The sequence below is a fragment of the Gambusia affinis genome, linkage group LG18 (assembly GCF_019740435.1).
Source record: "Gambusia affinis linkage group LG18, SWU_Gaff_1.0, whole genome shotgun sequence".
Taxonomy (NCBI): domain Eukaryota; kingdom Metazoa; phylum Chordata; class Actinopteri; order Cyprinodontiformes; family Poeciliidae; genus Gambusia; species Gambusia affinis.
Genome location: NC_057885.1, coordinates 2,521,463 through 2,548,046, shown reverse-complemented (window position 1 = coordinate 2,548,046; position 26,584 = coordinate 2,521,463). Strand labels below are relative to the sequence as shown.

General features: G+C 39.5%; 1 protein-coding gene across 3 annotated transcripts in view; it reads right to left on the bottom strand.

Annotated features, from left to right (window-relative positions):
- Positions 1-218: 218 nt before the first annotated feature.
- Positions 219-26,584, bottom strand: part of lrch4 (leucine-rich repeats and calponin homology (CH) domain containing 4) — a 53,720-nt gene continuing 27,354 nt past the window's right edge. Inside the window, exons 3-18 of one of the 3 annotated variants that reach the window (XM_044097809.1) lie at positions 25,424-25,553; positions 23,291-23,396; positions 22,475-22,727; positions 20,089-20,185; positions 18,233-18,344; positions 17,841-17,938; positions 17,461-17,507; positions 14,284-14,427; positions 13,953-14,021; positions 13,728-13,782; positions 13,597-13,657; positions 10,849-10,950; positions 10,671-10,768; positions 9,975-10,112; positions 9,803-9,880; positions 219-522 (exon numbers count right to left, since the gene is read on the bottom strand). In XM_044097809.1, coding sequence (XP_043953744.1) covers positions 370-522; positions 9,803-9,880; positions 9,975-10,112; positions 10,671-10,768; positions 10,849-10,950; positions 13,597-13,657; positions 13,728-13,782; positions 13,953-14,021; positions 14,284-14,427; positions 17,461-17,507; positions 17,841-17,938; positions 18,233-18,344; positions 20,089-20,185; positions 22,475-22,727; positions 23,291-23,396; positions 25,424-25,553 — 1,741 coding nt within the window. In that variant the 3' untranslated portion in view covers positions 219-369. Of the gene's footprint in view, positions 523-6,792; positions 9,573-9,802; positions 9,881-9,974; positions 10,113-10,670; positions 10,769-10,848; positions 10,951-13,596; positions 13,658-13,727; positions 13,783-13,952; positions 14,022-14,283; positions 14,428-17,460; positions 17,508-17,840; positions 17,939-18,232; positions 18,345-20,088; positions 20,186-22,474; positions 22,728-23,290; positions 23,397-25,423; positions 25,554-26,584 lie in introns of those variants that run through there. The other 2 variants (XM_044097807.1, XM_044097808.1) reach the window with 2 other exon arrangements.

Genomic DNA, 26,584 nt, shown 5'->3' with positions numbered 1-26,584 from the left:
AATTCTCCAGGTATTCTGATGTGGTCATATAAAGCAAATATGGAGTTAAAAACAAGTTTAGAATGAAGACATTCTAAACTTGTTGGATTTGGGCTCAGATAATTATGTGTGATGAGGATGATTCATTTTTCATTTACATAAACATCATTCTGTCCCCCAATATTACAGTGCAGGCATGAGAATCTCATCTCTGATCCATATGAAATAAGACGCCATACTTTGATCTTTTCAGATTTATTTCATCATCATGTGTTTGCAGATGTATTTATCACTGACAAAAAAGTTACTGGAATGTATAAAAGGTTTTAAGATGAAACACATTAAGGGCGATGACTGGCTGTTGGGTGATGTCACTTTTCACTGACACAGCTATTGGCTCTGAGTAGAGCCAGCAGCAGTCAATGTTTCCTGCTTAGGGGCCCCTCGGGAGCCATCTGCCAGTTCCAACAGCACTTGAACAATCTGGGCCAGCCGGCTCAGGCCCTCGTCCTCCAGGATGAGTTGTGGTGAACACAAGGAGTCCTGCCAGGGATACAATAGTAGTCATGTAAGAAACATGCAGTGGATTTCTGAATTTGCTGAGGATTGAAAAGTAGCCGCATTACTCCTGCTTCTCAGCAAAATTAATAATTCATGATTTAATTAATGTCATCACAGCTTTGTAGTAAACATCCACACTTATTATTTATTAATAGATCAACTGTCAAAATCTACATCAGTCTGCTCCTGTGGGACTCTTTGGGCTTGATCAGATTTGACTGACGTGGCTGGCAACATGAGCAACCTGGGAGTTGGATTGCGGAGGGAAGAAAAAAAATCTAAATTCTCCTGGGCTTTTTGTTCTGTTTATAAAAAAATATTTTCAAAAGATTAAATTGGTTAAGGTAAAAAATATGCAGCAGAATTAGAGCAAATGGTGTTTTCTCTGCGTCGTTTTTGTCTCTAATATGAATGTTAACATGTACAGTAGTCAGTCCACACTGTGAAACCGTAGTTCCATCAGAATGTAGGATGAGCCTAATTAGAGTCCATGTAACTGAATAGAGCATATTGTGTAATGGTATCACTACAACAGATGAGAATGAATTTTACATGTGTCCAATTACCAGCCATCTCATGCAATAAGAGCTTTTAAAGTAAAACTCTGAATAATTTTACATGTGACTTATATTCTGTGAACCATAGAGCTGCATGGCTTCATGGTTCACAGAACCTCCCAACCTGCACACAGATTGAGATGTTGTTCCCATTTTTGTTAGTTTATTAGAGCATTATAGCTCTCAATTACTTTTTTTTTTATTAAATGAGCTGCATAATGGTTCAGTTGAATTCATATGTAACTGAATTATTAATTATAATTTTTATCAGAAAATATAAACTCTCCTTTCCCTACCATTTCTGTATAAAATCATGTGCTTCTCCTGCAGGCAACTAAAATCCTTACATCTACTAATGAGAACAGCTCTATGAAAACTAAGGTGGCATAAAATGTCAAACAGCAACTAAATTACCATTTCTGTAGCAAAGAGCATAGGCAGAATAATTACTCTAGTCACAAAAAAATAATTAGTTTTAAAAATTTATCATTTAATATAATTTTAATAATTGTAAACAAAATTATGTTTTGAATAGGTTTTTTTCAAAGTGGGTTTTTTTAAGCTGTCAATATCTTAACTGCAGCAATCACCTATTAGGATGCAAATTAGTTTTAGAGCAGCACAAATATTTCATCCATCTCAATTGTCACAGCACTTAAGCTACACTGCTAGAAAACTACGGCTTCACATCCAGACAATTGTTATCGCTAATGATTTCAAATATCGCAATTATTGAAGGAACTATTAGAGATGGAAAAATCTGGCACTTATTTAAGTTTCAGAGATCATGATAATTACATAACTCTTGACTGATTTCTAAACTTTGTTTTCTTTAATTTGAAATGAACACTGGACTTGCTAAGTGACTTTTTGTATCTGATATCAAAGAATTGACTCTTTAAGTCCCAGAAATAAGATCTGTCTTTATCCAAGTTAAATTTTGTTATAATACATTGCTACAGCGGCTGAGTTTATTACAAAAACATAATATAAAGTGATAAGATTTTTTTCTGGGAATTTTTGTGAGTTGACGCTAAATAAACTGAACTGAAAATAAATTCCTTTCAATGCTATATAGCCAGGTAAAGAGTGTGAGGTGAATGCATCCCAGTTTCCATCCTGCATATGGAAGGAAATGTGTTCGCTGAGCATTATTCTGCATCTAGCTCCTGGACTCATTTTAATAACAGAATACCTCTGATTGAACTACTCTGCAGCCTGACGCATATAGCTGGGATTTAGATATAAAGAGCACAGGGAAGTTAATGCGTTAAAAAAAAAAAAGAACTCTGTGGCAATATGCATCAAAACATGTCATTTCAATCTGGTACACACTGAATACCAAAGCCATCTGCGCAAGCTGTCAAATGTGAGTGTTTATTGCCTACAGGTTTGACATGAAAAGCCATTAAATGAATCTTACTCCCACTTCCCTCTGAAACAAGCAGCCAGGCAGGTGGGAGGGAGGGGTGGGTGGGGTGTGAGGCGTTGGGGGCGGAGGGGACTAAGCACTCATTCGGATACATGGAAAAACAGAGTAACTAAGATGAAAAATTTGGAGCGATAATTACAGTGTTTCTTTCTCAAAGCAGGAGTTTTGGTTTTGCCCCAGGCTTTACTCCATTTGGGAGTTAATCTTTAGGACAATTACATCTATATGCAAGAGGAATATTGGTCAAAGTTCTCTAACTGCTCTATTTGGGGTTGACCCTCCGGCTATACCAATAACAACGCAGCAGGCCAATGTCATAACATTTGTTACACTACTTGCAAGACCCCTAATATTATTTGATTGCTCCTGTCAGATAAGCAGTGGGTAGAAGATGGCTTACTAAATGTGTGATGTCAGCAACTGTTGTCGTTTTGCTTTTGTCCGTTTCATTGTTGTTCTTACATGTTTAAAACAAATAAAATTTGAATAATAATAATAATAATAAAATAGGCAGAAGACAGAAGACACATGGGCAAACTTTGGGCCATGTAGGAGGCCTTAGTCCTCACCATGACCGTCACAGTCTATTTCATTTAATCTGGTAAAATAAATGAAATGCACATTTCATAAAAACAAAAAAATTGTTAAAGCAATGTTAAAGCAAACCGTTCTGAACTGTTTACCATATTAAAGGTCAAAGGTGTTTTCACACCTGCAAAACAGAATCTAGGCACTCAGTTGGTGGGTTGAAAGATCATGCGACTGCACGCAGCGATGACTTCAGATCACATGGAGTTAGCAATGAAGGTGGTCAGTCTGGTCCTCTGTGGAACCTGCTGGCCACAGGATCTGAATATGAACATGATCCGGACGACCTACTGGGCGTTTGGACCGGACCGGGATCCTGTCTCAGGTTTGACTGACACATGCTGATCCAGGATGTAGCAAAGTGCTGCATCAATATCATGCATCGCTTCTTTCAAGGTATGTAGAAAAAGCAGTGGTTTATAGTCTGGAAATTATAGAAGTTACAGTTTTTCTTATTTCTGCATTTATGTATTGCACATTTCTCCAAATCTGCGTAATATTATGCTAGTTTAATAACTGCATTTGTAAATTTCCCCTGTATTTTATGGATATCACTCATCTGTACAAGTATTTTTATTCCCCACCTGCCACTTTGCTACTGTTGCCAATGGCGCCTACAGAAAATTGTCGTTGGAGGGCCAGACCAGGCCAGTAGAAAAAATATTACAATAGCATATTAGGGTCATATTAAGATAAAATAAAATAAAAATATAAAAATTTTCAAAAGCAGAGTTAAATTAAACTTTAATCTTGTAATTCTTACATTCTTCAATATATTACATACATGGCACCCACAGAAAATGTATACTTTTGTATTTATTTATCGAGTTTTACATTTTTGTCTTTATTGAAGATAGCTGTTTGGCTTTGTATGATATGAACATACAAAGCTGTCTTTGTATGGCTGTCTGTTCATATTGGATGGCTGTTGTTATGGTTAACCATTGTAACCATTGTTATGGTGTAACAACACTGTAACACTTGATTCACTACACTGAAGGAGAAAACAGGATCTGATCAGTCTGAACGTCCTGTTTGCTGCAGACTAAATAAGTGTAACCTTTGAGGGTCATCATATAATGGACATGTTTGTTCCATCAAATATGTCCATTGACCAAAGTTAGTTTGGTCATAGCTTTCATCTAAACTGGTGTCGTCCATAGATGATCAGACTTCATGTGTTCCTGGAATCAGTACTTGTTAGCTTGTTAGCTGACATGTGAAGCAGGCAGACTGACGTGGAGACAGACAGCAGCAGTACAAACCTCAGGGACCTTTCCTCTGACCTTGGCTCAGCACACTCACCTGCTCAAACGCTGGCCAGGAGGAAGAGGAGATGAGAAGCCTACTGTTTGGAGAGCACACAGGAGCTTTTAAAGGAGGTGAAGCACAGAACAGACAGGATTCACTTCAGGGTATCTGCCCCCCCACCCCTGCATCCAACTCAGCACACAGCTTTAAAGACATTTCTACTGTCCTAAACCAAGCTGTAAATAATGAGGGAAAAAATATACATTAATTTATTTCATTGTTAGATTGGCTTTGGAGACATCATTCTGAGGAAAATAAAACAAAGAAATTCTAATCCAATTTGTTTCTGGTCATTGCATCAGCTATTGGCTTGGTCTGTTGATGAAGGTCCATGAAAAGCTAATAAAAGGAGGTGGAGGCGACTGGAAACTGAGCGGGACGCTGAGGTGACTGCAGATACCCTGAGCACACAAACTTCATCGCTGATTAAGCAAAGGCATGACAGCAAGTTGGCACAAACAAAGCACAGGGTCAAAGTTTCAGTTTTAATCAGATCTTTACAGCAGAAAGGAAAACAGTCATTTAAAGTCAACAAGAGTGTCATGTAAGTATAAAATACAATATTTCTGTTTCACTAACCATTGTAGAAATATAGCTTGGTCTATATAAGCCAGTGAAGGAATTATTGCAAATCTAGTATTCACTCAAAATATAAATTTGAATTGAAATCATTCTCATAACAGCAGATTAATAAAACAGAAGGGAAGTTGTGACCTTATATAGAGCTCATATAACTGTTAAACTAGTTTAAATGCCCATCAATCAATCAATAAGCATTAAAAATTATATACTGTAGAAATGTTTTATAAATTAGAATGGTGATAAGCACAGAAACAGTCTCCTAATATTCATTTGGGTTTCCTCTAATTCTCAGTAATACAGGACCTTTTCTTCTTCTATAATGTGTGGTTCAAACTACAGGAAGATTTAATGTTTGCTCCAGGTAGTTGAAAAAATTAGAAACCATTTCTAAAATCAAGCTTCTAGATGTCCCTGCAAAAAAAAAAAAAACACTATGCCACCATCAATGTGCTTTGGACATTGAAGCATCAGATCTGGGAATGCTTGTGTTCCAGACGGTGCTCTCAAAGTGGTTGAGCTCAGGCACTAGGCTAACTACAGTTAGCAACCTGTGTAACAGTTTCTCTAACTACAGCAGAGTACTGTACAGTATAGTACAGCTAAAGTGATGCAAATAGATTTCCGTAACTAAACAAGGATTTAGACATGTGTCAGTTGTGGTTATCCAATGTTGGATTGGAGTTTGAGGTTGGGTTAATGACACACTTCCAGCTTTCCCAAAAAGGATTTGAACTTCAGGGGGATTAACAACAAATCATCCACACAATGTTGCCATGTTCTCCAACAGAGGCTGTGCTCCAGGAGTGTCTGTTCCTTGTACTCTGTTTTTAAATATCCTACCTGCACTTGTTGCTGGAGAATACATTAGGTGTTTTTCTCTTAACCAAGAAAATGGAATTAAATCAAAACCAAACTGTGGGATAGTTTTTCTCCTTTTTTAAAAAGGAGAAAAACTAAACCTTTTTCATTTTTAATGAGTGATTTATCGTTGATGACACAGAAAAAAAGTTTGAACTTTTAATAAATAGAAACATTTTGCTGGTCTTGAATACTTGGTTTTGGCTAATATGTCAAAAATGTTTGGACACCCCTGCTGTACACTATATGTGAGCAATTTAAGTCTAAACTACCAGTAAAGGGCAAAAAAAAAAAAAAAAAAGTCTTCTTCTAGTTTCCATTTGCAGTTTAATGCTCTGCAGCAACATTTGGTGGGGAGGATGTGGATCTTAACTGTTCTCTATTGCATCTTAACTGCAGTAGCGAACATGTCACTTACCCCAGTGGAGGTGATTGAAGCAAGGAGCAAGGATCTAAACCTAGACTACCTTCTTAACATTCATCTACAGCAGGTGAGAGATACTGAATGCTCACAACCTCTAGTCCTTGCAGAGGACGTATTTTGAGAATAAATATTCATTTTATTTTTACTTTCCTGTTCAGACATTAAATTTGTTCCATTTTTCTGTAATAGTTGCAGTTTAAGCTGTTCTGACCAAATCTCCTACAATCATGCAGTAAGTGTTGCCTTTAATGCCTTTTAATGTGAATTTATCTGCAGGCCCTCACCTTCTATAAGAGCTAAGACACCAGATAGGTGACTGTGTGCTGGAACCTGCAGAGGCTGTCTAGCGGTTTGGTAGATGTGGAGCCAAGAGAAAACCAAAGCTTCACTGTTAGCTTAACTTACAATAATTAAATATTAATCTGCTGCAATTTTGAATTTCTGAACTAAGTTTCTATGAAAGCGTCTGCTTCTTCCACACAAACCAAAGTAGAACATAATAAATATAAATAAATGCAATAATTTAATAAGCCGTTTACAATTATACAAGTCAGCAGGTCAAAGAGACCAGTGCCAACAACAAGGACTTCACACACACACACACACAACTTGGAAGGCTCTGTACCGACTAGGGGGAGCTGATGGCGCAACAGAGCCATCTGTTGCTCCTACGTAAAACAGCATGCATAAAACCAATCTCAGTGTTGAGCACTTTTTGTCTGGCACATTCAGTGGCACACACCAACACTTCACATCCAACGTTGAACTTGCATTTTTCGAAGGGCTAAAAATCACATTCACAGTTCAGGAAACTGAGGAAGAAATGCTGGAGCTCCTCTGGAGGCACAAAGAGTTCAGGTGACTTCCAGAACCACAGAGTGACCAGATCACAGAGGCTTCCAGGTGAGACAGGACAAGTGAAACACCTGGAACACCTGGAGATACATGGCTCAAGTTGTAGTTTTTTGCAACCTGAAGCTGAATTAATCAGCATAATAAGGTTCTGGAACTGTGAGATGAAAATCACAGTAGATGACATTGTTGTAGAGCTTTAGCTCAACGTATTAATCTAAGACCTCTACTGGGTAAACATCTCGTCATGACGTTCATGCACATATATTATGATGCAGAATGCAGATAAATTATGATCTAGGAGAATAACATAAATACTCTAATATTGCGTATTTGTTTCATAGAAAGGATGCTGGAGCCTTTAGCGACATTACAATTTTCAAAAACCTTTAAATCTATTAACAAGAAAATGTACCTGTAAGTCAGAAATATCATATCTTCTTTCTCTCTGCATGGAAAAATTAAAACAAATCAAATCAGATGGAAAACTGGGACTTCTTTAGCCTAAAACTGCTGGTAGAATCAGAATAATCTAGAAGAACTTGACAAATGATTTGGCCCTGATGTGTCGCATGCTTACAAATTAATACATCTTTTATTGCAGCAGCATAATCTCACACATACAAATGTAGAAAAATCAACCCTTTAATCAGTGCATTTATTCAGCTTAAGAAATAATGATCTAAATTAGAAATGATTGTTAAGGTAACTGCTGATAATATTTTTAAATAAACACAACTTAAACGTCTTTTTTTTAAAAAAAAAAAACATATGTAACTTTTTAAGTTGACCAGAGTTTCTGGGAACTTGTAGTTAGTAATTCAGGACTTCCTGTTTCTCTAGGGAATACATGTGATGTGACACAGAGGTCCATTTCTTTTGAGGAGCCATATTTATCTGGTCACCACACAGTGAGCAGGATGAGGACGGAGGTAGAAACAAGTCAAAAGTTTGTTAGCAACAATTAGATTGCTGTCTAATGGTTGCAATGGTATAGTTAGGGCATCACTAGTTAATTAGTGATGCCCTACCATCACCAACTAACGTACAGTTTGCTGAACTCTACAAAAACTTTAAGTAGGACTGAGGCTTGGTCAGATGAAACTGAGCTTCTCGGGAACAAACACTTTGCTATAAAATGAATCACATTCCAGCTGTTAAACATGGTGAAGGGCCTGTGATGTTCTGGGTCCGTTTGTAGTCTAGAGCCTAGAAACTTAGTGCATGATATCATGAGCTAACATTTGAAATTAAAAAATGTGATAATGTGTATCTGAAGAAGAAAAAAAGATAGTTATTGCCACAGAACAATGACCCAAATGGAGACAGATATGGTTCAGCAGACACAAGGTCAACCTGCTGCCATGGTGACGTAAACCCTGTGGCGAACCTGTGGGTTGATCTGAAGCAAGAGAGAAATTATCAGATCTGTCTGTAGAACTGTACTCTATTAAAGGTACAGTTCTCTATTAAAGGAGAAGACTGGGAGGGAATGTTTACACTAGGGAAACTAATGATTGGACTGTTGCTGTTATTGTGACAACTAATAAATGGATAAATGTCCTCAAAATAAAAGTTGGATTTCTCCAGAATGTCAGTTTATACTACTGCAATAAAAGATCCATTTATCCTGGTGCTTTTACACATTTACACACAGGGCTCCAACAAACTGACCCGCATCGTTCCGTCTCTCTGTTAGAGGAAAAATGAAATATTGAACATGCTGGGTTTGCAGCATGTTTATCACTGATAAACTGAAGGAAAGGACAAACGGCCTTTAGTCTGAAAAATGAACCCATCAGAGAGTGAGCTGCCTCAAGCTTCTAACTGAAGCTGAAGCAGTTAAAGAACTGCCCTGAACACAGAGCACATGTACATCTACCTGCTCAGATCATATCAGATCAGTTCAGATAGATCTACATTCAGGATTTCCTGCAGCTCTATTAGATCTGGTTTTTCTGTTTCAGCCTCTCTTTGTGCTGCCAACAAGCTCCGATACAGACACACCTTGCAGCTTTTCTCAGCATGCCGTGCTTTCCAGAACCACAGCTCCATCTGGCTCTGTCTCCCCATCCATCCTGCCAGTCAGTGTTCTTCATAGCTGCAGCCGGAGCAGTCGAGGGCCTCTGCTCTACAGTCATAGTGTGTATTTGACACACACACTGCTCACATGGCTCCAGAGACAGCTACAGGGCTCTGAGGTGCTGCACTAGGTGAGCAGACAGCAGTAGGTGGCGTAGAGGAGCGCCATGATGCAGCAGTAAAACAATAGAAAGTCTGGCGACAGCAGCGAGGAAGAGGAAGTTGAAGATGCAGGGGCCCAGTGGTGGGGGGGGCGCTCCTCCTCCACAGCCAGCAAGGCCGTCACACAGCGCAGAACACCGGGCAGCTTACACAGAAGCACATCAGAGCACACACACATTTCAGACTGGACACACACACACACACACGCACACACACAGGGGAAAACACGGTTAGAACATCAGGAAACAGTGATGAAGCAGCAGTCAGGTGAGGACTGATGAGAACATCAAGAGTCAGTCCACACCTGAGGATACACACACACAGACACGCAGACAAATGCTGTCAACACATGAACCTCTCCTCTGACTGCTTCAGAAAGGTATACACTGATCCCAAAACAGAACAGCTCCTTACCTCAGGGACTCCCAGCTTGCGACAAGCAGTGATGAAGTTTTCAACGTTCAGTCGAGATTTAGCTGAACTCAGTTTGGGCTGGAGAGGAAACATAACATTTGATGTCACCTTTCTGAGCCCTTCCAATGGAGTTTAAGAGGAAGGAGGCAGGAATGGGCTGATCAGCACTCACCACTGCAGGGGAGGGGATGTGGATGATTGACACGGAGCGAGGCCGGATCTGATTGACCAGCTGGCAGAGGACGGTTCCGTTGGACAGAGCCTCGCCCAGGTCCTCTGGCAGACTGGTCTTCAGTCGAGACTCTAAGGTCTGAGGGCCAGGACACAGTTAGGCTCCATGTTTATGTGCAACAAGGATTTCTAAGAGGAGGACAGCAAACTGCTGCACCGATAAATCAGACAGAAGCTGCCAGTCAATATGGACATGAGAAACCGAGCTAATCTCTGAACATCAGCCACAGTCTCCTCCTGATCTGGGGTGAGAGAGGCTGACTGACACACCTGCACGTGTGGTTACCAGAGGCGGGGCTTCAGGGGGATATGTACATATATTTTTTGGTTAATTTATTTAATGCCTTGAAATTTGGCCTCTGTCTTTTTATAAACCCCTGCTCTTTCTGAAACTTCTCAAACATACATGAAAGAATCAAGGCAACACTCCAGGTATGTTTTAGATGTGGGAAATGAGATACATGATATTGAACCTTTAACTTTATTGAAGTATCAGAATAGTGTCAGGTATATGGATGCCCCCTTCAAGGGCTCCATGACTTGCTTCTAAGTTCAGCTGTGAAGACATCTTTAGTAATCCATCAGTCTGAGATGAAGACATGACAAAGAAGAGGAAGTGGTGCTGCAGTAGGCGTACCTTGCGTAGTTGTGTGAGGTCTTTTCTCTCCTCCTTTGGTGAACGCAGAGTGGTGCGAGATTCACTCCTGCCAGACTCTCCCAGAGTAAATGTGGTCCCTAAACCAGAAGCAAAGCAAGAAGAGTTTAATGGGGCTGTAGAAGGAACTGAGCTGGGGATGGTGTGCGTGTGTGTTTACCTGTGGGTTTGACGTTGCTCCGAGAAGACGTGCGAAACAGGAAACTGTTGGGTTTCTGAGCCTGACCAGGAGGAGAGGAGGTCTTCGGAGAGGACAGCACATCTGATTCAAACACATAGGTCATTGTTTCAAATGTGTTGGACAGCATGGCAACATGTCCCCATCTGCAGACACTGCTGCATCATGAGTGACAAGAAACACTGAATTTTTCCACATTATTCCCCATTTTCCAGATGTACCTGGACATGGAGGCTCAGTTCAACTGAAAACTGCTCTCTATCAGCAGTTCTAGAAACGTTAATCCCCCAGACTGCAAGAGGAAGTCATCAGACTGAAATAACAGCTCTAATGCCATCTAAAGACATCCTCTGTGTCTGCTGATCTTCACTCTGTTTAACTGACTGACTGATGCTTTGGGAACTGCGTGCAGCACTGCTGAATTCTGGGATTCCTTCTTTCAAACTCAGTGATTTACCTCCCTGCCACCGAGCTGAATGGACCACAATTCAGCTTGGTGGCAGAATTGCCACCGAGCGCTGTATAGTTCGCATTTTTTTAAGCTTCTAACAAGAAACTGCTTTATGTTGACTACTTTAGTAGTGTTCAAGTAGCAGCAGGGTTGAGATAGCCACCTCAAGATAACTTTGAAATAGCTCAAAGTTAAACTTGGAGCTCAAATCTTTTTTTTATTGTTAACACACACCTGAGCAGTTTTAGCTTCAGAAATAGCGCACTCTGTTTCTCAGAATCACAAAATTATTTCTCGGCACTGTATGGTGTGTCGTCTAAAGATTGACATTTCAGGTTAATATTATTTCTGACAACTGAAGTAGAGAAATATTGTAAAGAAGCAGTATGTAACTTTTATATATATTTTTTCTTTTTTACATATTTGTTGAAATTATGTCTAGACAGCATTGTATGAAGCAGATAATCTGGAAAAGATTTAGCTCCTCTGCCTTCTCCCAGTGCTAACTAGAAACAGTCAATCAGAGTCAGGAGGTTGGTCTTAGTGCTGTCAATCACAATCTTATGTGGCGCTGCTCACACCCTTCCACTCCCCTCTACTTCCATTCACTGCTACAGCTTTTCCCTGTCAGCAGATTCTGCAACAAATGCTCAGGCTAGTTAGCATAGTCACTGATGACAGTGGATAAACTGTTTTCCTACAATAGTCAGGCTGCGTTCACAATGCAGCCTGAAGTGACCCAATTCTAACTATTTGTCAAATCAGATTTTTTTTGCCATGGCCTTTCACACTTACAAATATATGCAACCTGTATGTGTTTGCCTGTCTGAACTGGCAAATGACCTGAAAGTGTCCTGCATGCACAGTAGAGGGTGCAATAATATCAGCTTTTGCCAACCGCCATAAAAAGAAGTAATGCTCAGTGTTTGCGGAAGTAAACATGGATGCTCACATTGGAGCATAGCTTACACATTTGAAGTTATTGTCCAACCGGAGCCAGCATATTAACAACTTAATCCTCATTACAGTCCATCATAGTTGTTGTTTTTCTTCCCGCTTGTGCGTATCAGGACGCAAAATAGTGACATTTGTTGAGTATCAGTGTCGTTCAGGTAAGATGTTAGGTCACATATGAATCGGATAAGTATCAAATACTCAAGTGGCCTGGGTTGCATTCAAGAATCCCACCTATGTTGTTCAGACTGTAATGAAAATATCAGATACAAGTCGCATTATGACGAAAAAAATCCACATAATGTGCTATGGTCGACATAATGTTGGTCCTGTTTCTCCATCATTAGCACATTTAGCAGCCAGCACTGAGCGCCTCTGCCTGACTCTGGTTGGGAGTGGTGAATTTCTTCAAAAAGCAATAACAGTTCTGGCAGAAGATGGAGATTTTCAAAGATTATCTGTCTCACAATACATACTGTCATGAAATAGTGACAGTTTTAACATGTAAGAAAACAAATTTTCTTTATAAAAGTTCTGTACAGCAGCATTAATAAGACCAGATTTATCAATGACCCAGCTTTAACATACACTCATGTCAACTAAGAGATTAGGAGAGTTTTACTACCTCTCCTTGGAGAGGTAGTAAAACTTGTGCCATTTGCCAGGTTGCAAATGGCACAAGATCCCCTGGTCTCATTACTTTTAAAATCCCTAGAATTCATATTAATATTAAAATTCTCAATATAAAGTGACGAAGGAACTAGAACTAGGTTAGGGATGAAATGATTAACTGGATTAATAATGTTTAATTAAACTGAAATACACATCAATTAGTTTAGTAATCGATTAATCATTAACTGGAACATAAACGACCATTTACTAAAAGAACAAAACTCAGAGCAGTAATTAAGCCAAAACTGTAAAAGAAAAATAAATAAATAAACATTTTGTATTCAAGATGAAAACAGCTTTGTCTGTAATATAGTTTTAGCTTCACCCAATCCAAATTCTGCTATCCAGTCATTAATGGCTAATAATATAATGATATGCTTATGGTTTCAAAAAAACATCTGACACTATTTCTTATTTTACATGGAGATGAAGAAAAAATTGTTAAAACTTCCTAGATATCTACAAGGTCCTCAGAATGCTGAGGTGAGTATGAGGCAATGTGAATTTCTCCCATGAGTGGGTGGAGCTAAAGTAAACACCTCAACTGTGTTGGTCCTGTTCCCATTGAGGTTATAAAATGCTCTGATTACTCCAGCTGAAATATTTGCATTGTGAACACAGCTCAAGTTCATGTTGAGGTGGTTCAGCTGTACCTGTTCTGCTGCTGGAGCGATGCAGAACTGATGGAGACCCGGTGCTCATCTGGTCAGCACTCTGAAACAAACAAACGCTTCAGTAGCAGCAGAGCGACCTTCTACTCTCTTAGTACAGGGATGGGACTCACTGCACATCGCTGACGCAGGCCAGAGTGGGCGTTTCCATTTTCTGGTGAGCCACCACTGGAGGGAGACATACACCGTGATTAATTCACAGAGGAAAGCTTTTCCCACACCCTCATGCTTTCTACTGTCTTATTTTGACAAGAGCTGAGGAACTACATGAGTGGAGTACAAGGAGAAGAACTAAAAGATGTGGGTCACTGCTGCTGCTCTGCTCAGAACCAACCCACCATGAGCTGCTTCCTGTCTGTGGCGTAGAGGCCACATGACTTCCGGGTTTAGCGGATGACTTCAGCAAACTGCAAAATAAAGAGGTTGGAATTGAGCGTGTTCAGATGAATATGAGCGGGAGAGACAAAGAGAGTGCAGCTACAACTGACTGAAGGAAACACACTGATATGGACGGGACATGTTCACAACACATTCATTGGTCTCATTTCTTCTTTTGTTAGAACATCGTTCAAACTTTTCCTGAATGCAAAAATCATGTTGACAACAGAAACCCCTCAAACATTTCTGAGTCCAGGTTTCTCCATTATTAATGAAGCACAGGGGAATTACTTGGCCTTCTCCCTCTGCTGCTGGAGCCGCTCCCGCTCCTGCCAGATGAACAGGGTTCCAGGCCTCCTCCTCTCCTCAAGGGTGGGGCTGGAGGGGGGCACAGGGGACGAGGAGGAGCAGTTCCCTTCTGTCTGGGGACTTGACCTGAGAGACAAGGAACTGGTTTAACACAGGTTAACTAACAGAATAACGGCAGTCACACCAGTCACAGTTTCCTTTTTAATCAAAAATATTATTATTATTATTATTATTATTATTATTATTATTATTATTATTATTATTATTATGTGCATTATATTATGTGGGTTCAGTTTAACCCCAGACCCCACAGCACCCCACCATTGTGGTTTTTAATAACTCAGACTGGATAGAACATGTCAAAAAATTGGTTTTCAACCTATTTTTAGCCGATTCCCTGTTAAATTTTTGTTTATACTTTGACTATGCCTTTCTAACAGATGGTTATGCTTTAATCTAAACTATTCCATTATATCTCTGACTGTGTGTTTGGGGAGGTTGTCCTGCTGGAATATGAACCCCACCTCCAACAGGTTTTCCGCCATGAGTGTCCTGATTTAGCTCCATCCATCATTAAATCGGAGAAGTTCCTCAGTCCTTACTGGAGAAAAGAATCCCCACACCATGATGCTGTTTGTTCTCTAACAAACCTCCTTTTAACGTGCATTAAAAGTGTCATTATTAACCGAATGACACTTCATGACAACAGTTCTAAACATTCATGAAAACTCCTACATGGCAGGTGTTGTCATGTTTACAACAATGTCATGTCAGTTTTATGCACACCCCATCAAATAAAGTGTTACCAAAATATCAAAAGCTTGTGTACTTTGTGTACATGAAATACATTAAGGTCAGTAGTTATGCAATAAAATATATTAAAAAAAATTAAAAAAAAACGTTCGAAGGGAGTGAATAGATTTCCTTAAACCATCCTGAATGAAACAAGACATCAATGAGTTTTTTGGTATACCTGAATGTTGGACATTAACCTCACTATAACAACTTAGAACTCATATCTCCATCTGTTCTCATCACAAACTCCTGATAGATTCAGCTTAAGCTTTTTATTAGTTGTGATGACCTCGGAAACCAGCAATCTCGCTGTTTTCCCTTCAAAAACTCCAGTCTTGTTTCACAGTTCTCTGACTCTGTTCTAGACTCTAGTGTCCTATTTTTAGAAGTCCCAGAGGAAGTGTTGGAGGCCAAAATGTGGAACATCCGTTAGTTCAGCCTGCAGGATGCATGGCTTGTGTTCCCTGGTGACCCAGTCTGACTGCTGGAAGCTCTGCAGCCAATTCATAACAAACCTATAGAACATTAAAAGCCTGGTATGTGTGTCACATATTCATGAGGTGACAGCAGGTTTGTAGGGAGACTGAGCATCAATACAACTGAAGGAAGAGATTTGATACCTCTGACAGATGGAGCTGAAGGCAAATCAGGATATTAAAACAGAATAGAATTACAACCACTTTATGTCTCTGTTAGCCAACAGAAACCTGCACCTCTCCTGGCAACAAAACCAATGAGTGAACTCTCTAGCAACCTAAAGATTCCACAGTTATCTCAGTGGAATAGATTTATAATTAGTTCAGGGTTAATTGTTGAAGCAGTCAGGTGCAGTGCTTCAAATGTAGCCTGGAGACCATTCCAAAAGCAGAAAGAGGACTATAGCAGAGCATTCTGGGTAAATATAACCAAAGTAAACAAGTCCAGCGCTAGCAGGACTTTTTTGTGGTTTTTTTGACAAAAGCAATAGAGAAATCCTACAACTGCTAAAATCTGACTCCACTTCATTTTTGTTTATTTTGATGAAGAAATAAGTTACGTTCAGTGTCTTCTTCAGAGGTTTTTATGTTGGTTCCTTTCAGTGGTTCTTGGAGCAGTGCCACCAGAGGTAAAAAGTGGAACAGGTTGCTCAAAGGGTTTGGTTGGTTTAATTCTGTGCAGTGTCAAACCAATCAAACCCATCACAGCCATTTTGCTACCCTGTGAACCATCCAGTGCTGTAAAAGCAGCCACAGAAATACTGAGGTCTTCAGTAAAGACGAACAGAGAAATCAACCAGTTTCAGTTTGATCAGCTGACTGAGCAGTGATCATGTAGTCTGTGTTCTACAGCATGTCCTGATAAGTCTGCAGTTCACTCTAGTTACAAGAAAGCGAGAGAAAGCAGCCCTTCCAGCAGATTTTAGGAAAGCTTAATATATCACAGCAAATGAGTCGTCAACCTCCCTGTTCTGGGATATGCTGTCTCTGGAAATGACTAGTTAAAGTAAAGGCCTACTTTCCCTTTGGGGATGCATACAGAAACTGCTGCTTATAATTACAGAAGATTCAAATGTCAACTCCATATGTTGCAAAGTCCAACTTTACAGTGACTGCTCATTCATACGGCTCCTAAAAATGACAAGTAACCCATCACAGCAGGAAGGCTGGACAGAAATATTTAGATCTTCTAATGTCAAAGATCCCAAATCACAAACTAAAAACAGACTACACAATTCTGCTCAGTGCCTTTATAGGCCACTGTATTTCTGCATGTCTCACCATCTGTAGTCTGTTCAGGGTAAGTCAATATGCTGACACTGGGCTCTTTTAGCAGCAGAGGTTGAAATGTGGGAATGGTAAATATTATACACTGCAGAATAGAAGACGGTGTCTTGTTAAAAGCTAATTCAGGAACCTTTGACCCAGTAAGCAAAGTGACAGTTATAATGCTTTAAACACTGGATTACAGTGTAGGACTTCTTTAGGCCTCTGTATGAAATTTTAACTTTTATTTAAATCTTACTGTTCCAGAAATCCCAGAAAGGCAAAGAAAGAATCGCAAAGAATTAACCTACATGAAACTAAGAAAGCCCAGAGAGGGTAAATCAACAACTGATTCTTCACCGCTATCTAAAAAGCCACTGTGAGTGAGCCTAAGAAAAACGATGAATGGGTGAAATATTGTCTTCTTGATGCACTGGTAGACTTCATCATGAACATCCAGCGTTCTTCCAGTAAAATGATATCTTTAATATTTGGGAAAGTTGGCTGATGTTGGATACTTACTGGCTGCTGTTGGATACTTATTGGCTCCTGAGCACTAAAATATAAAACGCTACACTGCTAAGGACTAAGAGAGATTTGGAAATGTTTTTGAAAAACTCACCTACATGTTGTGTCCTGGTTTTGGGATGGAAAAGTTGAATCCTGCTCCTAGAACACAAGAGACTCTCTGCTAATCAAACATGATGACAGAAAAGTTTCCAAAGATGGGATGGACAGAGGAGACACAGAAAAGACAAAAACAGATAGAGAAATAAGAGTTCAAGAAAGGAAGAATTCAAGGGAAAAAGTAGAGACATGAAAAAGTTGGAGCCAAGAAAGGATTTAATGAAGGATAACAAGAAAGAACAACAAATTTAGATAGTGGGATAGGACACAGAAGTAGGAAATACAAATATTTTTTCATAATTGTATTTTTTCCCATTTTTCGCCAGACCCAACATGCAAAACAGCAGTAACTGATCAGTGTGTGTCTGACAGTACCGAATGAGAGATAACAAGGGGAGGTGTCGGTGGATCTATCCGGATCTCCTTTGTCACACTGCTGCTGATGAAGCTGACCTGCTCAGCCGTTCCATTCACTGGGAGGAAGAAAAACAAAGTCTAAAACTTTGCTGGCTTATTGAACTTGTTTTCCATTTGATTTCAGTGATGGGCGCTGAAAATGTGATAAACATACAGTTGTCTATCTTTGTCCATATCCATTTTTGCTTTTACAAAATGTCATCAAGACAGGTTTTGAGAAATGATTGGTCTTCCCACAGCTATTTTTTCTCAATGCAAATATATATGAACAAGAGCAAATAAAATAAATATATTTCTAAAGAACATCTTTAGTCAGCTTCACAAGCACTTTAGGTTCCAGGATTTCCCACCATTGTTAGCCTCCAGGGACTCATCATCTTCTTCATACTGCTCCTCAAGGTGTCTCTGCTTCTGGTTGACCTCTGCCATCTGAAGAGAACGCTCGGAGAAGTCATCTGCTGACTGAGAACATAAGAAACATAGGCATGTCACAGAATCACTGTTTCAGCTTAGGAACAACTGGATTTTGGAGTGGTGTTGTCATGACAACACTACTCCAAAATCATGACTCAAAACATGATCTGGTTCTTAGATAGTTTAAAATTACTTCAGCACAGCGCCAGACCTTAGTGGTGACAAGCTGGTAAAACAACCCTTAAGGTTAAAGTAACATATTACTTTAGTGCCATTTTATAGCACAACCAAGTAGCTATGTTGATTCAGTTTTTATAAAAATCATACATATATCAAATATGACTGCATACCAGGTATGGTTTTGATAAAACCTTTAAAACCTTTAAAAACTCGCATAAAACCTTTGCGTTCCTCAAAAAACTGCGTTCCCTCGCCAAAAAACTTTTTTACCTCATAAAAAACCTTTTGCGTTACTGCAAAAACCTTTATGCTCCCTCGCAAAACTGTACTGATCAGTTGTGCGGCATAATTGAATACTGTAAGACTTTCTTACGGTGGCCGCCGTACTTTCTGATTTAATATAAGGTTATGTAAGGTTTTTCCATGAATGTTAATATCTCGTTGTGAAATATCTGAAGTTTTATATCTTTCTTTAGGATACAAATGCACCACAAACCTATGATACAAACAGAAACCTTCCGTAAGTAGGAAAGAAATATAAATACTGTACATCCAAACTATATTTCTGAGTTATTATCGTGGCGTAATAAGTCATCTGACAGTTTTGATTGTGTCGCTGTTGTGTTGGTTGCTTGAATGGTTTAAAGAGCTGCTTTTATGTTCAGTTCCATCTCAACCTTAAGAGCGGGTTGGTCAGTCCTTGCAAAGTTTGGAGCATAATAATCAAAATGGAATAAATCGACAAATGTGACAGAACAAAGAAGTGGTTTGGAGCTAATTGATACACGGACAGATGAGATTCCCCGAGTTACCCCAATACGGCCCTTTACCATAATTAGTTTGTCGTGTTTTTAATAATAAAACGTGTTTATTATTATGAAGTCTTTGGTGCAAAAACTGATTGAAAATCGATTCATTCACCGTGATCCATTTTATGTCTGTTAAGGTTGAGATGGAACTGAACATAAAAGCAGCTCTTTAAACCATTCAAGCAACCAACACAACAGCGACACAATCAAAACTGTCAGATGACTTATTACGCCGCGATAATAACTCAGAAATATAGTTTGGATGTACAGTATGTATATTTCTTTCCTACTTACGGAAGGTTTCTGTTAATATCATAGGTGTGTGGTGCCTTTGTATTCTAAAGAAAGATATAAAACTTAATATATTTCACGAGATATTAACATTCATGGAAAAACCTTACATAACCTTATATTAAATCAGAAAGCTCCACCCCGTAAGAAAGTCTTACAGTATTTAAAAGTTTTAAGGTAACGCAAAAGAAAAAAAATTCCCCATGTCCCCTAGGGGGCTCCGTAGAATAACACTATAACAAAAAAGTCAAAGTCAAAAAAGTCAATTTTACATGATACTGCTTCTTTAACCCAATTGCATGGTCGCATGATGTCATGTTGTTATACTTTCTGAATGACAGAATTTTGGATATCATCTATTTACATCTTATAATTGCTCTTTTTAACCTTTCACTTTGTATGACTGTGTCTAATTAAAGCATCTATAAATTGATACTGTTGAACTTTGTGTAATTTTATGATATACAGAAGCTTACAGTAGTTCAGACATGATGTATAAATAACAGTTGTACCTCATTGCCAGACCATCGTTTGCTGCCACTGTCTACGCTGTTGAAACCAGAGTCCAGGCCACCAAACTGACCCGTGAATAGCTCCTGGTCCGACAGACTGCAAGAGAAAATGTAGATGACATATTAAGGCCAATTAAAAGCATGCAAAGTAACAAGACTATGGTGTGTTAAGAAGTGGAATACTATATCGCATTCTCCATATCAGAGTCAGACTTCCTTCTCCTTGGCTCCATCAACTCTTCTAGTTTCTGTTCCATGAAATGTTCAGGAAACAGCTAGAAGGATTTTATCTAACTAAATATTGGATCAACCTTGTCGTACCTCTGTTGATTCTTTTTTTAACTCTTTCAATAACTGTCCTTCTATGTCAACATCTTATCAACTCCCAATTATTCTATTTCACATTACATTACAAACATTCCATATCTTATTTCTTTGGCTCATGATGTCAAACCCAACAACATTTCTTGCCAGATTTTTAATTCTCTGCTATTAGCCTGATATCTGTGTTTTATAAGGCATTTCACCAACTGTTTACCATTTTGTTGGAAGGAAGCAGGGAAAGCAACTGATCTGTTTATTAGGCTGAGAAATTCTTGAGGTTAGCCTAGCTTAGAGGAAGGCTGGAAGCACAGGAGGCAGCTGGCTTCTTGCAAAGGTAGAGCAGTTACATCAAGCTCTGTATCCACCGAAAACATGTGTGCTGCAACTGCAGCTTTAGCATGTGTTGCCAAAACTAACTGGAGAGAAGAGTTTTAGGTTTCAGTCCATCTTCACTGCTTTCAAGCCTTAGAGCTGCATCAGGATGAAAAGATAGAGAGGAGACTGGACAGTTTGATTTTTAAATTAGAACTACATCACCAACTTCAAATCCAGCAACAATGCCAAAATATCTGGGGAGGTTTCACTGACAGAGGAGCTCAATCATTTCTTCACCCATTATGAGGCTGATTTACCAGCAGTGCCCCTATTGCAGCCAGCATCCCTCCACTGCTAAACCCTCACTGTACAAGAAATGTGGAGGACTCCGAGGGCAGGGAACCTCCAGAAAGCTGCTGGACTTGACAGTGTGACAGGGAGAGTGCTGAGAGACTGTGCAGATCAGCTGCTGGGGTTTTTACCAGCATCTTTAATCAGTCCCTCACCTAAGTGGCTCCATCCCACCTTGCTTAAAGTCCGTAACCATCATCCCTCTGCCAAAAAAGAACAACATTAGCAGTCTCAATGACTACTGGCCAGTGGCACTAACCCCCATCATCATGAAGCGCTTTGCGAAACCACATTCATCCCCACCAGTTTGCATACATAACCAACAAGTATACGGAGGATGCTATCGCTATTGCTCTGCAATCCACACTGACACACTTGGAACAACAAATGAGTCCCACCCACCTGAACAATACCACCATTACCATTGTGGTATCACAACAGGTTGTTGTTGGTGACTGGTACACCAACAGCAACCTGTGTTTGAGCACCTTCAGGTTGAAGGATCTGATTGTTGACTTTAGGAGGTGTAAACCAGACATTCAGACCATCGTTCAGACCATTTATTTATTTTTTTACTTGCTTTCAAGAGTTGCTATTTTTTTGTTGTGCTTTCTTTCTTGTACAATGGCAAATGGAATTCTGATTCTGAATATTCAATCATATATATTATCTACTGATGTTGATCACGTGTCTATCAAGATATATACTGTTGTTGATTTATTGTCCAGCCCTACATAGTTCTATTACTTTTTTATATTTTATCTCATACCCACATGTTTCAACATCCTTTTTAAAAGATTTAATGCAACTAGTTGTCTTTATTTGGTTTGGCAGGAAGCTAGATAGAAGAAGAGGAAGACATGCAGGAAATGGCCCAGGGTCAGGAATCAAACCCATGACAGTAACCTCACTGTCAATATGAAGATATCATCCACATTGTGAAACTTGGTCATGGCAGTATTATGTAATGGACATGCTTTTCTTCTGCAAGGAAAGATTTGATGGGAAGACAGATGAAGCTATAGATCCAGGTGCATCTTGGAAAAAAAACTGTCAGATGACACAGAAAATCGGAGACTGGGGTAGTGACCCTAAACACGCTATGGAATGGTTTAAATCAAAGCAAATTCCCTTTGAACTAAAGTCTTCCTAAATAGAGTTTTTCAGGAAGTTTTTGGTCTGGCTGTCCAAGCCAGACCTAAAAGCTCAGGCTGACTGAGCCTGAGCTATGTTACAAAGCGAAATGTACAAAAATGTCTCCTTCTAGATGTGAAAAAACTATGACATTATGTGTTGGGACATAATGTGGAAAGGTCTGAGAGGCATGACTACTTAGCCAATACACTGCACTTCTACCATAAGAATATACATGAGGTCTCTGTTCGGTAGTCCTCACCTGCTTTTAAATCCAGTCGGCCTCATGTTGAGGTGCTTCTCTAGCTCCTCCTCATGGCTCTTACAGGCCTCCATGTTCAGGTACTTGAAGATGTGATATTTGCCTTTGGAGCAGATTTGTGCTGGTGGCATTTGCAAAGGATTGCTGTCCAGTGAGATGGTCTGCAGATGTCGGAGGTGACGGAAACACAGAGGAATGCGGGAAATTCGGTTGCAGGACACATCGAGTCGAACGAGTGGAAGTTCAGATATTTCTGGATGAGATTCAGAGAAGGAAAAAGTCAGACGGCAGGCAATTTGGTTTCAGGATCTTTATACATCTACCTCCTTCATTAATTGAAATGCAAGGCTACTATCAGGTTCTGCTTTGGCACTATATCTAAAACCTGAGAAAATTCAGTTAGTGAATTAGTAGTCCCACTTGAATCAGTTCAGTTACCAAATAGATCTGAAAGTGGCCACATTATCTAAGTTGTTTCAGTTCACTGTAAAAACCTATTTCCTTTTCATCTCTGCAAGGTTTTAATTGTACATGATCCATCAGACCTCCATTAAGCTTGAACTAGATCAATAAGTTCTACATTTGTAGTGTAATTAAAATGAAAAAAAAGGCACTGTCTTGCAATTCAAGTTTTGGAGAAGAAACAGGCCATCACTCCTCACTTCCTGTCTTCCCTCTAAGAGAGGAACCCAAGACTATAAACAGGATGCAGGTGGATCAGCAAACTTTTATCACCTTCTACAGCCACTGGTATATTCAAGCGAAACTCAAAGTGTCCATTATTTGGAATTTGTGTGTATGCATGTGTGGGTGTACCTTGAGGCAAAGTGGTGAGCTGGTTCCTCCTCAAGTTCAAGTCCCTCAGAGTCTCCAGTTGACCAAGTTCTGCTGGTAAGCTCTGCAGCTCATTACAGCTGACATCCTGAATGCAATAAAGAAGAAGAAAATAGTCAAATATCACAAATTTTATAACATTTAATAATTTTATCCCAGGGTTTATCCCACTGTATAAAAAGCCTAGCAGGTTTATAGTTGAGGCACTTTCTGTACACTGGCATGCTATCACAGTGCCAGGTTGTGCACCTTTAAATATCTGCATCTCGGAACAGATCACACACACCAGCTTTCACTCAAAATAGTCTCCAAAATGAACCCTCATAGAGGTTTCATGTACTGTAAATGCTGTTGCAGGTGATGCCAAATCCTAGAGTTTTGAGAAAAACTCTAGGATTTAATACCATAAATATTTGCATTTTCTACCTGAGGTGGACAACTCCAGGCCTCGAGGGCCGGTCTCCTGTAACTTTTAGATGTGTCTCTACTTCAACACACCTGAGTCAAATAATGAGGTCATTAGCAGGACTCTGGAGAACTTGACTGCACTTAGGAGGTGATTCAGCTGTTGGATTCAAGTGTGTTGGACCAGGGAGACATCTAAGATTTGCAGGACACCAGCCCTCCAGGACCAGGATTGCCCACCTCTGTTCTAACCTAAGATTATTTAGTTTAGCATACAAATATTCTTACTCATCATTGTCCATTTTAGGTATTTCTTTCAATGGACTTTACTTTCAAATGTGACCATCATAAGCTTGTTTTAAAGGGATCCACCATTAGTTGTAACAATAGACTTTATTTGAGAAAAAATAGTTTTAGATGCAAGAACAATGCAGTAAAGATACTGTAATGTTTGGTTTTGTAAAAAATTACATAAAATACTGTCACATGGATGTCCCCATGTTGTCAACCCTGTAATGCATGCTGGATAAATGACATATGTTAGGTCTGATTGCACTAGCTCCCTCCAGCCATGAGCAATGTTGTTAAGCCTTTTCAATTTGTACCACAGCACATTGAAATTGAAGAGAATGGAGAAAACACAAGAGATAATGAAGATGAGGAGGATCAAATGAAAGAAGTTGAAAGAGTTGGCTGGAGAAGCTGGTGTTTGCGCTGCTGCTGCTGCTGCATTCAGCTTCATAAATGAAACAATGAATGACATGTGGTCGGACTGTGTGATCCGGTAGATAGTTGACATTCTCTGTTTCAGGTCCGGACTTCAGTCCGGTAACACCTGTTAAGGCTTCTAGTCTTTGGTCCAGTGTCGGGTCTGTGATTTCACATTCGGTAACAAGGCTTTGAGCCTCGAAGCCTTGTTAAATTATGTTTTATTAGTTAGCGCACCATGTTCCGGCCGGGTTATTATTTGCGTTACACAGGGCTCTCACTTCCGCCTAAGTTGTTGACAAAAACTAGTGGCAGAGGCAATAGCTTCTTTATTGTTTAAAGGAGCTTCTGCCTCTGCCTCTGCCTCTGCCTTTCTGATGTTTCTCCCAGTGTTTTTCTCTTGCTAGCCAGTGCCAGGGTTTAGGTACTTAGTACCTACACGGCATTTGTTTTTAGCTTGCCGGGGTAACAATCACCTGTTACATCCTTCATCAATTTTGCTCATGACTCAAAGTTTTCTGGAGAAAAATGTTGAGAGCAGAAATGCGAGTCCTTCGGAAGTTATGTTTGGCTCTTTCCCACTGCACTCTTCTTTTTTGTGTGTGTGGGAATCGATGCAGTCTCACATTATTTAATTTTTTTTAATTACAGTCAACAGCAACGCAGTGTGACATTGTCTAAATTTACACCAGTCAAACGTAATATAATAAAACTAACTTTACTTAAGTTAGCCTAATTTAAGTTTTCTGAGACAGAACCTTGGATTTTACATCACTGTGTAGGAATCTATACGAGTTTGACTGTTCAATTTAATTACAGACATAAATCAACTTAATGATATTCTAATTTACTGAGTTACAACTGTACACTGGGCTTTATTAAGCCATTGAAGTCAAGAATAACAGCCCACCAGATTATTTAATCTGCACACACATGTATTTACTCGAGCAATAGGATTCGGGGGCAGAGATTCTGAGGGATCAAAATGTGTGTGTCTCATACCAGCTGTCGAAGGTGTGTGAGTGAGTAGATGGAGGAGGGCAGTGAAGACAGCTTGTTGTTGCTGATAATGAGCACTCGCAGTAGGGGGAGCTGGAACACGGACGGGGGCAAACTGGACAGGAGATTCCGACTGTGGAGAGAAGCACACACACGCAAACACATGAACACACCCATGAACGAAGAGTGATGTCACTGAAGAGATATTCTCACCTGGAGCGGGGATTAGATATCAAAGTCTAATGACTCAAACATTCAGAGGCTAAAAACATACAGCGATATGTTATAACATCTCAGCTGCTTCAGGAGTTTCATCATGGAGCTCACACTGAACAGCAGCTCCATTAGAAGTTGGATACTTTCTATTATACAGTCCATTTGCTCTGATTCGTGCTGCATTACAGCCACCTGGAGGGATTTTCCAGTATCCTAGCAACAGTAAAATGATTGTGTGGAGGATGAGAAGACTTACTGAAGTTGTACTAAATAATAAGGAAAAAAAAACTATTTATAAGCACTATGAATAAATTTAATTTTAAGGTAATTTTTTTTAGAAAATAATTATGTTTTCTATTATTCTAGAAAGCAAAATGCAAAAGTCTTTTAAATTGGAAACATGTCAAAAGAATATTTAAGATGAAATTTGCTTTTTGATATAGTAACTGTTTGAATACGTCTCCTTGAATAGACTTAATGTGGAAAACCCCACATCTAAATAACCGTTTTTTTTAAACTAACTGATGAAGTTTACAATTTTCTGTTGTAATATGGGATGAGATCATAGAGGTTATTTATGCTACTTCACTGTATAGATTGTGGCATATAAGCACAGCATAATTACTAGATAAATAAATGACCGCTGATAAAACTGACCCAAAACATTAGTAGATTTTTATCATCAACCATCCATTTTCTTCCACTTATCCGGAGTCACGGAGATAGCAGTCTAAGTATGGAGGTAAAGACTTCCCTCTCCCAGCTCCTTCGGAGGAACCCCAAGGCGTTCCCAGGCAAGCAGAGATACATTGTCCACCGAGCATGTTCTGGGTCTTCCTCTGGAGCTTCTCCCGATGAAACGTGCCAGGAGGCACGTTAATGGGAGGCATCCAAACTAGATGCCCAAGCCACCTCAACTGGACCCTCTTGACGTGAAGGAGCAGAGGC